This window comes from Strix uralensis, chromosome 4 (genome assembly GCF_047716275.1).
Source record: "Strix uralensis isolate ZFMK-TIS-50842 chromosome 4, bStrUra1, whole genome shotgun sequence".
Taxonomy (NCBI): domain Eukaryota; kingdom Metazoa; phylum Chordata; class Aves; order Strigiformes; family Strigidae; genus Strix; species Strix uralensis.
The window spans coordinates 28888446-28905814 of NC_133975.1; the positions used below are offsets into that span (position 1 = coordinate 28888446).

The following is a 17369-nucleotide window of genomic DNA, read 5'->3' on the forward strand; positions in this document are numbered from 1 at the left end:
AATTACCCTTGGTTTTTTGTGATATATCCATTTCTCACTGCTCTAATCTCTGCATTCTGTATAAATCTGAATGTGATTAATTATGACTTAATCACTCTTTTTAACATACTGCAGAGAATAAATGGCTGGTTGAAAAATAGAAATGTTCCATTTCAACTTTTTAAACTCAGGGATTAATAAAAAAATCATCACCTTATGGATGAAATGGATGAGAATAACTAATCCCATTTTATTAAGGCTTTCTTTGTAAAGGTGTAAGAGATGCTACAAAATTCATCTGCATTATCATTTAGGATTAAAATTGAAAGTTTATGTAGAACTATCCAGTTAAATAACACAGCCTCTTGACTCTGCATTTTGTTAGAGCTGGACAAAAATACGTGTGTGTTCAGGCAAGTTAAATCCTAGGGATATTTATTTTTTAAATTTTCTCTTCAAAATACCAGTATCAGTTCTATAGTTGATCACAAGAGGGAGACTACATCACCATATTTCCTCTCATTGTGTCAAAATTTTAAACCATCCAAATAATTTGAGTCATTTTAGGCCAGCTCTAATCTTTGAGTGCTCACTGAAAAGTGTTAATGACTGTTCAATTAAATTTTTTTCTGAGTTTGTCAAACCTCTGAAATCTATAGATAAAGATAACCAATCCAGTAAACAAGATTGAACAATGCAAAGGCAGTTGGAAAGAAGATTCGAGAATAGGAGTCAATTTTTGCGATACGGATGTGTATTCTTCCTTCTCTCCAAGATCCTGTGCGGCAGTCTTCAAAACAACAAAAGAAGCTAGCACAGTCTTTTCCTTCTAGGCACTCATATCCATAATCATCATCATGTTCAGGGAGATGATTAATGTTATTAATTGGAATTAGTGTTGATCCAGGTCGAACAGCAATTGCAGATGGTTTCTTAAGAAAAACAAAAAAGAAAAATATAGTTTTGCAGGTTTTTTATCCTCACATTAAATAATTCCATAGGCTTTCCATAGCAAAGGCCAATATAAGCACCTTCAGTACAATATATAGGAATTCTAATATTAAAGAAAACATTTTGGGGAACTGCGAATTATGAACAGCTGTATATAATTAGCTCATGCAGGCAAAAGATCATGAATGATTTTCACCTGCCACAGTGAAAACTGGGTTGTGCTGGGATTTGGGAATAGTGGATAATTAGTTACACAGACAGGGTTAGCCGATCCCATCTACACAACACAAATGAACATTTTGAAGTCAGTCACAGCTTGACAACTGGGTCACAAGCAAGTCCTAAAACAGGCTATAAACTTCTCTACCAAGGGAATGATGGTTCTTCCATCATTTGAAGTCTTTAGAATGAGACCTGATATGTTTCTGGAAGCTCATTTTCACAAAAAAAAAAAGCTAATGGGATTAGTACAGCATCACTGGTGACATTTAAGAGGCTGATACATATAAAGCCAGGTTATATCATCTAACCCTCTGATGCCAAGTCCCTAAACAATATGCCCCACCTTTAGAAACCAAGACATAAGGCTTCTTAGGAGAATGCCATTCACGTCAGTGAAATTGATTAATTCAGCTCTTAATTCTTACTTTTAGTTTCCGTGGACATAATTCAACCCTCTTGCAATCTGGTAAAAACTCAGTGTAATAGATGTTAAGGTTCATAAATAATTTTTCATAGAAAAAAATCTGTGTGCCTTATTGCCTAGTGAATATACTCTTTGCTATTCCCTGTCTTGCAACTTTTGCCTTTTCACCTTTCTTTTACTTGCACTACCACAGCCCATCTTTCTCCCTTTTATTATTTTGTTTCCATGCAGTTCTTCACTCTTCATCATTGTCTTCCTGAGTATTTCAAAAGACATTCTCTTTCTCTCTGTCCTTTTTTCTCCTTCTAAATCTCATAGCCTTTTTAAACTACTCCATAATCCTCTTTCTTTCAACCCCTCCTACCTTTGGCATCTCTTCTAAAATCTTCAGACTGAAGATAAGGATTACATCAATAGTACCCTTACATTGTCTTCTCTCTTTTCTACCATCTCCATATTTTGTCATGTAAGGAATAAATACAGCAGGAAAGGATGCAGTCAGAACTAACTGAGTATTGAAGTCTAGAGAAGAATCTGTCTTAAATAATTATACATGATAGGCAATGAAAATATATGAAAAAATTTGAAAAGCAGGAAGCCACATGATTTAGATTCTGGTTATGTTTTAAAGTCCTGTTGTCCCACTTCCAGGGAATTACTTTGGCCAGTACACAGATCTCTATATGTTGTTAAGGAGACACTCTATTGCTGCAGGGACATTTTACCCAATGTCCCAAGGGGTGATGTTAAAGCAGTGCAGTATCCATCACATTTTTAAATAGCTTTATTTAATAAGTGTCCTTACCAGAGGAAGTTTCACACAGATTGCTGTTTCAACACTTTTTAGACATGATGACCTAGGAAGCTAATTATCATCCTAAAGGACCTCATTATTCTTTTCAGTTATGATAAAATACTGACAATACTAACAAATAGCAGTTACATGCTTCTACCCTAATTTGAGGCATTACAAACAGGGCTTATTCCTATAAAACATAAAAAGGAAGTTCAATTTTTTTTTTTTTTGAACATACAAAATCATTGTTTTGTTGAAGACATATAGAGAAAGATGCTTATTTCTGATTCACACCTACTCCGGCTTTACAAGAATTTTCTGACTGTTGATTCTGCCAATGTAAGATTCATGGCATGATTTGTTTCTACTAGTGGGGTAAAACAGGAATCCCCATCTCAGAAACACCACAGGAGGAGGAAAAAATAACAGTGCTGCTTTTCACTGCTCATGTCACCAGCACAAACTGAAGCTGGCTACTGAATTACAGGTTTGAAAGAGTGGCCTGAGAGAGGCAGAAAGACAATACCATCTTTATAGGCCTAACCACCTACAGGGAATACATAAAATATGTGTAAGAAAGAGACAACTTGATGGAAAAGAGGAAAGAAGACCAACACCTCACAAGAAAATGACCTTATATCAATTGGCAGAGACTCAAAAAAAATCAAAAAAACCCCGTGTAGATACAGTAGCACATGCTGATTGTTCATGTATATGGCTACTGGTAATGTAGATAAAACTCTATGTATAGTGAGAAGCATTTATAATACACTCAGATAGGACCAAAACCAAATCATTCTGCATTAACACTAATTCATGTACAAAAGAAAGCCATAATCTGTGGAGATCATAGCACAGGTGATATGATGATCAGAACAAGATCCACAACTAATTAAGTTTAATCTTTCCTGCCCAAACTCATTATCCTTACTAATGTGGATTTACATAAGCCAATTCATATTACCTTTCTTGAATGATGCCAGCACATATTTTGTAAGATAAAACTGCTGTAATCATTTGTAAAATCTCACTATTTTTTCACAAGATCATTTATTGCACTTTATTGGCATCAGTTCGTGGAATAATAAGCTTTTATCGCATTTTGCGATAGAAATAGAAGAGCTATGCAAGGCAAGTTTTCCAAGGAAAAAACACCTGTAAATGAGAACTTTTCAGAAGGAATTAAACTGACTATTTTAATTAAATTGGTTTTTTGAATACATATCTGTAACTACAAGAGAAAAAGAATGAATAGAAGTATTTGACAAAGATAAAGGGGAAAAAAAAAAAGAAAAAAGATTTGTAATTGTATGACTTCCCATTAATTAATCCAACGGCTTCTTTAATTGTTCTATTTGAAACAAGAAATTTTATAGCTTCTTATAAAATGTCACCAAAAAACCCCCTATTTATCAAATTAGAATCCTTGTATCTAAGTACACTAAATTTAATCTCCCCCTTTTTTTTAGAGTAATCTTATAGCCATAATGCACTGAAACATGTTTAAAGAATTCTTCATGAAAAGATGGCTGGTTTTCAACTACTTAGAAATAAAAAGCATACATTAAGAACACAGTAAGCCACAACTGAACAGTATCTGGAGTAATATATTGCTAATTTTAATCTTAACACAAACTTCAGTTATTTATTCAGTAAGTGTCATAGTTTCTATCTCACCATTATTTTAAATTATCACATGCACTGAAAATCTCAAAGCATTTGGCAGATTATTGCACAAATGGCTGATGTGTGAACAGATTCTGGAGAGTCTCGTTAGTCCATTCAATAGAGTATACTTGCAAACCACTTCAATGGTTTTTGATCTGCCAGCAGCTGATCTTTAACACCTCACTGGTTTGAATAAGCAGTATTTCCTCCCCTCTTCCTTTTCTCCTTGTTGCACATGCTGAGAGCAGACCCATTTTAGCTCCCTGTTCCCTAAGTATTGTTGAGACCTTATTGCAACAACCTAAAATTGACTCTGCTATGCTAACACTGGGGAGTTTCCCAAATTCTGCAGCCTCTGTTATATTTTCCTCTTATTGCTCAGCTGTGGCCCTTGCCAAAGCCTGTTTTCCATCCTTTTCATTATGGCCACGTTTGCTTCTACCACTAACAGGAAGGAGGTTTGAAGTTTCCATTTTCCAGCTCTCTTGGCTGTGCTGGATTCCCTGAGGATCACAATGATGTCTGACCAAAGCAGCACAGGGCAGTATGAACCCTTCACCACTAGCCTTGTCTTAAATACACAGCTATGTATTTAATACTCAGACCATCTCACCATATGAAATGTAAGGGCTATCATTTCCCTGGTGTTAAGCCATAGCAGCCCCACAGTGCTCCCATAAGAAAGTCTCCCACAGCAGTACCACAGCTCCTTCCTCTTATTCTCTCCAAAAGATGGCTACAATCAAGCCTCAGATACTAAGACTAGTGTTCAAATGAATACGCTATTTAATGCCTTTACCTTAATGTTTTATTAGTTTAAAGATTAGCTTTAAATATTTGTATTGGCTTTCAACAATAGATTCTTTGGGAGTTCCAGTATTCTTACTACACAAACGGAAAGCCTCTTAAAATTCAGTAATACTTGTTCCTGGGATATGTGGAGATTCCTACCATACAAACATCAACTTGAAAAAGCTGAAGGTTCATTTTACCATAAAGAAACATGGAAGTACATTAAAAAAAAAAAAAAAAAAAAAAAGTTAAAGTAGAATTTCTGAAGTGAAAGGGAGTCAGAGTACTGACCAATATTAAGCACATTTTCCTTTGCAAAGCTAGTGAGGTAAGACCCAAGTTAGGTGATGCAGATCCAAACAAATCGTCATACCTTCAGTCCATTTACATTATCTCTACTGCTAAAGTCTTATCTATGGTTCTCTGCCAGGTGCTGTTTTTCAGAAGCACTGTGCCCAGACATAACTGTCTCCATGGGCACACACTCCACGGGCAGCTCTAGAAGCACCAAGGGCTTGGGCATGGCATGGAAGCATGGAATAATATATCAAATCACTCTCTAGCTTAGGCTCATGTGTTCTCATTCACATATGAGTGGAATGATCTAAAACCTGTCCTCGTTAGTAGTATTTACAGAAAATGAGTACAAGCCCCCAGCTGTAAAAAAAATATAAATATTAGTGTTAATTATCTTTGAACATTAGCCCTTCTACTTAAGAATCAGTCTCTCAAAACTAATGTTACAATAAAGAGCATTCTGTATTTTTGTTCTTCTTGTTTGGCTAAACTTACTGATGGCTTAGATTTTGCCTTCTTTTCTTTTCCTTTGTCTCCTTTTCTGTTGCTTGTAAAGTAATGCAAGGTGCCATATTCCATCAAGGCAGCAAACACAAAAATAAAGCAAACTGAAACAAAAAGGTCCATTGCTGTCACATAGGAAACCTTTGGGAGTGACTTCCTAGCAATTGTACTTAACGTTGTCATGGTCAGCACCGTTGTAATGCCTGTTTGAAAAAGAAAGAAAAAAAGAGAGGAAGAGGGAAGTGTATAAGTAATTGAATCATAATGTCACCAAAAAAATCCTCAAATTAGCCCTTAATTCAATCATGAGGCATACAAGAACTGAGCCACAGCAGGGTTCACCACTGATCACACCCACACACATCACTGCTACTGCAAGTCATCCCTATGGATCCAGCAGCCACCACGGGATCATATAGAAGGCAGCACATTTTACCTTCTGTTTAAATCCCTCCCATTTTCAACACACACTGAATAAACAATGACACTGAGAAAGTTTGTGTAATTTTATAGATTTGTTATTGCATGCACAAAAAACCAAATACACTAGACAAACAGGTACAGTTAAGCACACAAATTTCATAAACACAAAAAAAAGTCCTTTGGCTCTTGCAAGATTAAAATGTACAAAAGGACACATTCAGGAAAAAAAAAAAAAGTGTGTTATCAATTATTACAAACTTTCAGAAAACACGAGAAAAAGGAATAATGTTTTCAACTGTTCGCTCTGACACATAGAAGATCAAACTAGATGACCTTCATGGCCTTTCTAGTCTCATTCTCTAAATTACTAGGTATTATTTCAATATTGTGTCTTAAGTAATAGAAAATGTTTCCCTTGATTCACTTACATACAAGTTAATTAAAAGTACAAGCTGGCCTTAATAGTGATGTGTTCAGAATCTCAACTATACCACTCTTCACTGGTTTAACATTTAGAAGGTGTTAACACTTTCTTCTTATATTTGATGCTTCAGGGAGATGCAAAGCCTTTTACATAGTAGTAGAGAATTAAGATGTGACCTTTCCTTTGGAGAGCAATACTTGAACACACAAATAATTTGTTATTTACATGCACAGGCTTATTGCAAAAAAATGTGTTACATCAGTCTAAGGCTGTCTATAGCTTTTAAATCAAAGCATGGAATCAGGGGTCGCTATGGATTGATCCTGCAGCAGGAAAGCAGTGGTGATTTTGCAACAGATTTCCCAATGAAATTACATGCTTAAAAGGACAAACAGATAACCTCAGAGCTTTTCAAAAGTGCTTTGCTCCCACTAGATGCTTTTGAAAATCAATTAGGCATTTCTCTGCATAGTTAAATACCTAAATACCTTTAATCATCTCAAACATTTTGCTTTGGGAAACCGCAATCTGCCAGGATATTTCAACATATACAGAAACAGACCCAAGCCTTTACAGTGTACCAGACTCCAGCACAGCTTCCAGGTGGGAAGTCACCCACACCATTCCCCTTACTGACTTTGTTCAGAGAGGAAAAAAGGAGACGTGGACTTTCCCAGTCCTCTCCACTATGCAAAAGGCATACAGGGGCTGTTACAGGGTGCAAACCTTCCACATCATGATGAATGCTTGCCATGATGGACCTTTCTTAGTTTCGGCTTTCTTGTCTTAATTTCTCGGTCTTTTTCTATAAAATTGTGTCTATTTGACTGGATTTTTTTCCCTTACCTTTTCATTAAGCTACGGAGCCATGCTCATTTTTGCTTACTTTCTTTCTTGACTCATTAATCTTGCAGGCTTCACTGCACAGTGGTCCAGTTTCAGTGGGAAAGGCAGGGAGTTAAAGCCTGGACTCACCCTTCTGGTAGGAAACACTCCTATAATGTGGGAATGGTGTGTTCACAACCCTATAAACTGTTAAGGAAAATTAACTCACATCTCTCACTTCCTAAGATACACTCTCAGCTTTTGATCTTTCCCCCAAAATAGGTCATGCTGCCACCATCAGTTTTACTAAAAGCATCTGTCACTGCTAAACTCAAAGTTGCTAGTGTGCGTCCTGTGTGCTCCACACACCACTGTCTATCGTGCTTTATGGGGGGGCTATGACTCTTCTCCAACGCAGCACATGAATCCTAAACAGTCAAACGTAGGGGACTGACACCATGCTAACAGGTCAGACAAGATGACACTAACACCGAATTCTCTCTGTAGCAGAACTCACAACACATTTCAGTACTGTCTGTAGTAAAAGCAGGACAGTGAGTCATTTTCTGTGAGTTATATGCTGAACCACTTGAAGTGCAACTTTGGTTGCATATTTTCTGTCCTATCTTGAGCTTAAAAAAAGAACTGAATCATTTCTATTACTAAAAAAACTACCAACAGCAACAACAACAAAAAAAACCCCACAAAAAACAGATCTTCATGGGTTTTGCCGGTGTAGTACTGACATCCTTTGTTCCATGAAGCTAAGTGAAGTTTAATCATACTTGTCAGACTAATGATTGCGATATTGTCATCCCTGGAGATGACAAAAAGAACATAAAGGGGAAAAAATGTATTTATATGAACAACAGCATATCCACAATGCTTGGATCAGGATTTCCAGATTTCCATTCTCAACACTCCCTCCTTAAACCCTGCTGTGCAGCCACAGCAGGATCCTCCTACTCTTAATCTTACAGTTCAAGAGAAAGGGTGACCAATGGTTACGATCTGAAGGGGAATAAACTGTGATTAATTTACTCCCTGCTGCAGATTTGTATTCCTGGGGAGTACCAGACCCTTCAAGGTTGAAAAAAGACATTCTTACCCAGAGAAGTCCTTGCAGGAACTGCATCCTTATTGATCCAAAATGACACCCATGAAAGAACAACTGTGAGTATACAAGGAATGTATGTCTGAATAGTAAAATACCCCATACGTCTGCTGAGATCAAAGAATATTGTCATAATAATATAATCACCTATAAATTAAAAAAAGAAAAAAATACTGACATGACATTGAAAATGGTTTTCAGTTGTATCTTTATCTGTTAGTCTTGTTCTACATAGATATTAAATAAAATTTAACACTTTGCCTTACCAGACAAGGTATGAGAAATTTCGGTTGTATTTCGTAACCCTACAAATGCAAACTGATACAATCTCCAGTATTTTGGATCTGCCACTTCAACAGAGGTTTTTTTCCATTTGTATTCAATTTCATTTCTGGGATATCCATCTAGAATAAAACATTGCAAATCAAGTGCTCAGCCACAGTATATACCAAAGCATGTTTTGCGATCTCTGAAGCTGTTTATAAACTAAACCAGGGCTATACATTAAATGGATCAGAGAGAAAATCAATCTATAGTTCACCTGATACACTTAAAATTTAACTACAAAATATCTAGCCTCAGTTTTAAGCCTAGCTAAATATATGATCTATCAAAAACTATGTAAATACAAACGTTTAGGAAATATCTACACAGTATACTGGAACTCAGATATGAAAAACTGGCTCAAAATCACCACTGAATTAATACACAAATGTAATATACATTATCATTAAAAGCCCACAAAGAGCTTAAAGGGACAGATACGTATTAGTACCTAATTTGATAAAGTTCCTTTTGATGTTTATTTAAAATTTCTTTGTCTATTATTCCCAGAATGGATTTCTGTGGCCTAATTCACTGTCCAGTACTTCAACTTTAAGGAAGTGCAACCTGCTCCATTTTCATGTGCCTCACATGTTGCCCCACATTATCTTACAGAAAGGCAGAAGTGAAATAAAGCAAGGCTTGCTTGTTTGCTACAACTATTTAATCAATGGAGCTACCAAAGCTTATTTAGCTGGAAGCACTCAAGAAGGAAGTATTAAATGAAAACATTAATTTTAAAAGAGTCACTGAAGTTTGATTTCATTGTCTATTAGGTTTTACATTTAGGAATAAGTCATTTAGCTGTGTTCAGGTGCTTTGGGTTTCTTTTCACAGTAACAACACAATCCCCTTAGGAACATTTTTTTTTTAACATAGTTTATATTAAAAAAATGAAGCCTGAAAGTTGAGTTTCTTGCTCACATAAGTAAGTCCCACTGAAAGGAAAAGGACTTCTTACACTGATTACAGGAACAGGTTGAAGAAGACAGATCTTTTTCCTTCTAAGTATATCACATGAAACTAATTCAAAGCTGGCGAGTCTGGCAGGTATAAAAAAATGTTCTTCCAGGGCAATAGATTTCCATTAACTGAAATAGGCATTGTATCAGTCTCCTAAGCAACAATATTATTTTTAAAGTTGCACCTAACTGAAATGCATGTAATTCGACTCGTTCCTTACTTCATTTAATAATGCATTCAATAATGCAATAAATCTAATCAAAACATAAACAGGTCAGTTCTTTCCTTCACTGTAAGGCTTTAAAAAATAAACTTGTTCTCTTGCTGCCAGAATTTAAGGAAATTTAAAGCCTGAATGTAAAGAGAAGAAAAAAAAAAAAAAGTATTTTACCACCTACAGCTTGAAAACTCCAGTGGACAAGAGTGTTCATCCATAGGAAAGTTATGAAGCTGAAGATAACATTCAGCGTTAATTGTCAGCCTAATTGGAAAAGGAAGGGGAAAAAAAATAAAGATTATATTCAAGCATCCAGACACTTCAGACTAGATAGTAAAGAACATGCACAGAAATCAATTTTGCCAATTAATGGATGTTACTCATAGCCAACTGTGTATGTGCAAAAAACATCCAGCATCACCACCAAAGAACAAAAACCGTCATCACATGCAATCTGAGGACCTGCGTTGTTTCAACTGGCATTTCAAGCCATTTCAAAAATTTCAGTTGATTTGGGGGGATCTCTGAGCTCTCCACCAAAAATAGGAGATAAAAGGGAGGGACTGAAGCCAGGGCAAGGAGGTGAGTTTATTATAGCAAATAAAGAAACTTTCTGAAGAATGTATTTGACAAGTCAAATTGCATTTGGTAACATTGTATCTCTCAAGAGAGAAAGTGGGGACACTCCAGTTTGCTCTATACTCATGAAAGCAGCTCTGGTGAACAGTAGCATGGATAGGAAAGAGCTGACGATATTTCTAGTCATTCAATGTCTAAGGCATTCAAGTAATTCACGCAACTTACATACATTTTAGAAGTAGTTTAGGACTCATAATGGTATCAACTGAATCGCTTGCTGCTTTTGAAAATACTATCACAGATTTTCAAAGAGCTTTCAAGCAAACAATACAAAATTCAGATCTGCTAACTTTTTCACTAGAAAGCTAGAATAAGGGGCTAGACTCCAAAGTGCCTTCTTTGCATTTAAAATACTTCTTCCTTTGTTGGTAACTCTGTGAAGAAAGTCAGAATGTCTTCTAAAATCAAATTTGAAAATTAACATAATGCTTATATACTTGACTGTATGCAATACTTACATATTAGACAAAAAGGTACAGGGAAAGATTCTGCCACACGCTGCTCGAAAGCTCTATAAGTCTGTGAACAAAGTAGTTATTCCTCACAAAGTGTCACTATGACCATTCTATAAATTTGTCCTGACCAAGAGAGAGGTTTATTTCTTGCCATAGTGGGAGGGGAAAAAAGAGAAACCCACACATTTCCAAGTAAAACACCTGCATCACTTTGGAGACACTTTTCAAATTTGCCAAATATGGTATATGCATTTATTGCCTTTGTTTTCCATTTTCAACCTTTGGATAGTCAAATGCTTAAAGAAAACAAAACCAGATTTTATTAAAAACAACACAGCTAGATCTGAAATCACTGATGGGTGAAATGGACAGACCAAGGACTACCCTCAGAGGAGAATCAGTAAGCCTAACAGAATCACCACATCTGCTCCCTGAATTACCAATGGGGAAAGAATGGTGGTACAGGGGAGCCTGTGAACCTGGAGCACTGTCAGATCCTATTATTGTCCTTCTATAGCCAACACATGAACCTAACGTTATTGCACCTTAGGCCAAATTCAGGCCATACTCTCACCAATACAGATGTTTGCACGTTGCAGTGCTGGGTGAATACCTGTTCTGCTGTTTCATTACTAGCTCATGGCACTTCATAGTTCATACTCTAGCACAATAATTCTAATCTATTGCTCTGGGAGACCTCACATGGTTTTTTTGGTTGCATTTGTTTGTTTCTTTGTGTTACTTAGACCCTGTTTAAAAGAAATTGTACATTGAAACTGAATGGACAATGGAAATGTAAAGTACAAGTATGACTCTAGGACTGTTAGCTACAAAAAGAAAAAATAAATATTAGCTTGTCAACAGAAGAGGCTCTCTAGAGATTTTTATAAACACCAGCATTAAATAAACTGTTTAAAAAGTGATCTTCAGAGTTATTTGTATGCTCTCAAATGAAGCATACTAAGAATAAACTCTTAAGAGCAGCATCAGTTTATGGCATCCTCTGCATGGACTGCTTCTTGATCAGCTCCTAATTTATTGAAAGATTTTTTAGGCATACTTGGAAAATGAAACTGAGATGACCCTAAAATACTTTTGTATACTCAGCCTTTCAAGAACTGTTTGAAAAGTGACTCAAAGATCAGTACAGATAGCCTAGATGGCAAGTTTAAAACCATCCCAAGCATTCCCCATTTGCCAAGAAGAATTATCACCATGTTTGCTTATGCCTAATTTGGATGAACAGATTTGTTGACTTTAATAGCTTACAAGGGTAAACATGTTAATAAGTGTATGCAGGACTGGGTCCTCAGCTTTAATCAAACTTATTATTTTTATTATCTGAAGCATTTCATATTTTACTTACAGCATATAATTTGGTGGAAATTAGATACTGAACTATTTAGAGCAGAAAGTCTGAAAAACAATTTGTGACTAGATCTGCAATATGTTAGAGACCACCATGGTGCTACATGCTATATAACATCTTTTTTTATTCTTGCCTAAATGAGATTAAAATTTGCTATCCCCTTCAATTGTCTTTACCCAATTATCTTGGTAATATATTTCAATACTATTAATTTCATGTTTTTCATGATCAAATAATATTTTTTTTTCTCCTTTAGTAAACTCCTTGCAGATTCCCGTGGCACACAACAAAAAGGATGACAAAGATTTGATTCATATTCATTATTTTCATATTCCTGGTTATAACAGGTTTAATTTTTTTTACTCAGTTAATAAAAACCCACCTTAGAGTGTATAATACTCTTCCATCACTCCAGATCCGAAGCAAACGATTTGGAGTTGTAATCCAGTGAGCATCAGATTTCCTTGAGTTCCGGAAGAAAGTGTCTGGAATCCAAATTTTTCCAACCATATTGCTATTAAGCATAAGCACCTTCATTGAGCTGTTAAATCTTAGACGACTGTCATACCAAGTCTGGGCAAAAATTATATCTATAGTGTATTCCTAAAACAGAGAAACAACCATATCTATGTATACATTTACAAAAGTCTGCAAGTCAACAACTTTTAATTCATATATAAATCTGAGGCCACTTCTATTGCATGAGGGAAAAGCTGTGGATATTGTCTACCTGGATTTTCGAAAAGCATTTGACACAGTTCCCCATAGAATTCTCATAGAAAAACTGGCTGCCCATGGCCTGGATGAGCAAACGGTCTGCTGGGTCAAGCACTGGCTGGATGGACGGTCCCAGAGAGTGGTGGTCAATGGAGCTAAATCCAGCTGGCGGCCGGTCACAAGTGGTGTTCCTCAGGGCTCGGTGTTGGGACCATTTCTGTTCAACATCTTTATTGATGATCTTGATAAGGACATAGAGCGTATCATCAGTAAGTTCGCAGATGACACCAAGTTAAGCGGGAGTGTCGATCTGCATGAAGATAGGGAGGCTCTACAGAGAGACTTGGAGAGATTGGATCAGTGGGCCAACGTTAACGGGATGAGCTTCAATAAGGCCAAGTGCCAGGTCCTGCACTTGGGCCACAACAACCCCATGCATCACTACAGGCTTGGGGAGGTGTGGCTGGAGAGCTGTCTGGAAGAAAAGGATCTGGGGGTTCTAATTGACAAGCAGCTGAACATGAGCCAGCAGTGTGCCCAGGTGGCCAAGAAAGCCAACGGCATCCTGGCTTGTATTAGAAACAGTGTGACCAGCAGAAGTAGGGAGGTGATAGTCCCCCTGTACTCTGCACTGGTGAGGCCACACCTGGAGTATTGTGTCCAGTTTTGGGCACCTCAATACGAGAGATATATCGAGGTGCTGGAGCAAGAAAATAGGAGAAAAAAGAGAAGCCAGTGAGTGAAATCAACAGACACAACCAAATGTATGACACGAGGAGACTGTTTAAGTTTGAAGGTGCTACTCTAAGCAGCCACTTCACAGTAGCACTGCATTGTCTGGGAAAAGGAAATTTATCAAAGTGTCATCACAGTCAAATCCACACAGAGCAAGAAAACTCAGGTTGTTGTAGAATACCAACCACCCTAACAAATTAAGATAAAAAAGGCAAAGGAACTCACAGATTATTTTGAACACACAAAACAAAGGAACAGCCTCAGCGGACCCAGATGCTTGTATTCTCTTGTCTTTCAGATTAAATGTGCAAGTTTTTATCATACCCATGTATTACAGGAGTTGTTTAAAGAACTTTTTGGAAAAAAAACCAAACAAACACAAACCTTTGTTAAAATCCTTCATGATACATTTATCACTCTTCAAAAAGAATCTAATACATAATAGTTTAATATCATAAAATTAGTAACTATTTGTTTCCAAGTATCTTGCCGAATGTACAAGACATCCAATTGATAGCCTCTTGTCACATACCTGCAGAGGGTGGTCCTCCATTTGTAAACTGACACTTCAGCAGCCAAACATCTCCCCCTCCCTCAGGAGATTATATGGCAACCAAAGGCATAATCCTACTACTCATCCCACATGAAAGACGTGGACTTGCAGCCTCGTGGTGGGTGGCAGCAGCATTTCATCTCCCTCTTCAGCAGGGACCGAGAGTCAGTGCTCTCTGATTTCTCCCAGGAACATCTATTCCATTTCTAATATCTGCATTGGTGGACTTTACTACCTACTTCTTCAGCATATCTATTTGTCCTACGCCTCCCTGAGACGTCTCTGTCACTGAGGGTCCATAATGTATCCTGAGGCTGCATATATTCTTCACACAACTCATCTCACATGGGATCACATTTTTAACCCATTATGTATACACTATATTTCACTCAAGTGAACTTTAGCGTGATGTCCAGGCACATACATGTACTGATATTGTAGTGGTACAAGGCATGTGAAAATGGGACTCAGATGTATATTAGCCTCCTTTGTGAACATAAGTTTCCCCACAGAAGAGGCCAGGTGGCATAGGTCCAAATAGATCCCAAGCAGTCACCAAGCACAGGCAAATGTATAGGATGATCAGACAACTAAGAGTCTGGCAGTATGCAGCTGTGACAGTACAGATGCTTGAGAGCAGTAACCTGGAAGGGAAACTATGTTAGGGTGATTATCAAGAGAGTTGGATTCTTTACGAAAATTTAGTTTTGAAATGGGCCTGAAATTTTCAGATTTTATGGATTCATACACAGTATTCCCTTAAATTTGCATCTTCTGAAAAATATTTTGTATTTCCTTTTAAGAAGGGGAAATCTGGGTCCCTAAAATTTGTTGAAAATTAGGTAAAAAAAATCATTATACTGTCTTTTCTGGGAATACTTTGTTTTGAAAACTAGGTGAATAAAAGCCCTATCTTTATTTAGACACTACATGAGCAAGTACAACAGCAGCCAAATTTATACAATATTCTTTTAGAGCAACAAATCTATCTGAACAACTATTTTGTTTTCTGTATTTTCTTACAAAAAGTTAAAATTAACAGTCTTGTCACTACTTCTATTAGTCTTTCATAAAACTCACCGTTCAATGCCACTGTGTAACCATAAAAATTGGTTTACTACTCTCTCTTTCAAAGGAAATTAATAATAAAATAGCCATGCAGAATAAAATGGAATCAACCTATGGCTGTGTTAGTCACAGCCAAGGGAAAATGCATGCTTATTCTATTCAGCCTCACAGGGTTCGATAACCATAGCACACATTAGCTCATATTTGGCATTTGATTAGATTACTGAATTCTTTTTTGCACAGCTGGCATAAAGAGCCCACCTGCCTAATTATTTACAGATAACTGCAGTTGTCCTCCATCTCTCTCCTCTCTAAAAGATCATAAGAAACTCCAAAGGCTGGGAACATACTGACTAATCAGAGATTACTATTAAAGGGTCAGGCAGTGAATAAACTGAATATTGACACACAGGTATATAGTCTGAGAGAAAATATTTTAATAAATAAAAGCAATTAATTCAAATAAAGTAGGAACATCTACTGTGTGGGAATAAATGGAATCCTCAACATCAGTTTCATTGTCATGCACAGTTCAATTACAGTCAGGCATGAAAATGGGCCAGTGGATTGGTTCTTTTATTGGAAAGCTCTGAAAGAAAGGGAGGCAGATAACATCCTACACGATTGTTTCTCAGTACAAACCACATCACATGAATTCCAACATAATATTAATAAGGATAGAAAAAACCTTACAAAGAAGAAAAAACATTTTTCTCGGGTATTTTGTCTGACAGTCTCACAACTGATTTGATATTCCACAGTAAAAAGTATGGAGTAGCTAAATTGTTGGCTGGATTATGTTAACTGCAACACATTTTGTTTGAGAACAGGAAAAAAGTGTCCTAGTTTTCTGGAGCCAAACACAAAAGCAATGAATAGTCCCAAAACCAAACTCAGAACTGAAAAATTGTGTTAGTGAACTACAGGCCTGAAATACAGTTCATACCAGTGAATTTCAGAGAAAAATGAATAAAAACATACTCCTGTCATTTCATCTTTGCTCAGAAACCCATCCCAGCTTTTCTCCCAGATTCAAAATTTCACCTGAAGGGTACCTGGAGTTCTCTGGAGTGCAACAAGCTAATTCAGAAATCTGTTTCATAGGGAGCCCCTGAACTCAGTTCAATTTCCAGGTGTGACATGACTTCATCTTATTCAGTTATCTGAGCTTCAAGATATTTTCCCCATGTTTCTTCATTCTACCCAGCCTTCTAATTCCTTAAACTGGAACTCAATGTCTGGGAGGCAGGGCATTTTTCAGAAAAAAAAAAAAAAAAAAAAAATAAGAAGGAGAAACTAAAGAAAGCATTCTAACAATCTGTATGTTTTGACATTAAGAGATGTGATTTAATATCAAAGACTCAGTTTAGTATGCTGATTAAGAGGTTTAAACAACAAAGAAAGTAATAGACAAAACTGGTACTCACATGCTTTCCTAAGAGGTAAGCACCAAATAAAGCATCAAGCATTAGCCAACTTATCTTCATCTTGCCAGTGTACTGCCAATACTCATAACCTTTACCTTTTCCTTCACCCAAGTATCTTTGGACATCAGTAAGGGGCTATTAAGTAATTTATTAAAATACTTAATTTATCTTTGATGTATAACTACTCTTAACAAAATGTCTAAAATGTGGTTGCTCTCCCTGATGGGTTATTTTAAAAGTCCTTTAAAAAGATTTTTGAGCTGCTTCAGGGCCAACAATGGTTTCAGAGCTTGATCCCCATGGCTGGGACCAAAGCAAAAGTAAAACTTCTTGTTTTGGTAAACCATTTTAGTTTGCTTACTAAAGCAATCTAAACCCAGTGACCTTAGGGTGAAATCTAAAAGATCCAACAAATCACAATGATTCTGACATGTACCTGTAATATTACTCCAGCTGTGGAAGAGATGGGGGCTGCACAAAATA

General features: G+C 36.7%; 1 protein-coding gene across 1 annotated transcript in view; it reads right to left on the minus strand.

The window, feature by feature from the left end:
• Positions 1-218: 218 nt before the first annotated feature.
• GABRG1 (gamma-aminobutyric acid type A receptor subunit gamma1) overlaps positions 219-17369 on the minus strand; it is a 54569-nt gene continuing 37418 nt past the window's right edge. The window contains exons 4-9 of the mRNA XM_074866086.1: positions 12769-12989; positions 10105-10187; positions 8686-8823; positions 8414-8566; positions 5625-5836; positions 219-911 (exon numbers count right to left, since the gene is read on the minus strand). Coding sequence (XP_074722187.1) covers positions 633-911; positions 5625-5836; positions 8414-8566; positions 8686-8823; positions 10105-10187; positions 12769-12989 — 1086 coding nt within the window. The 3' untranslated portion in view covers positions 219-632. The remainder of the gene's footprint in view (positions 912-5624; positions 5837-8413; positions 8567-8685; positions 8824-10104; positions 10188-12768; positions 12990-17369) is intronic.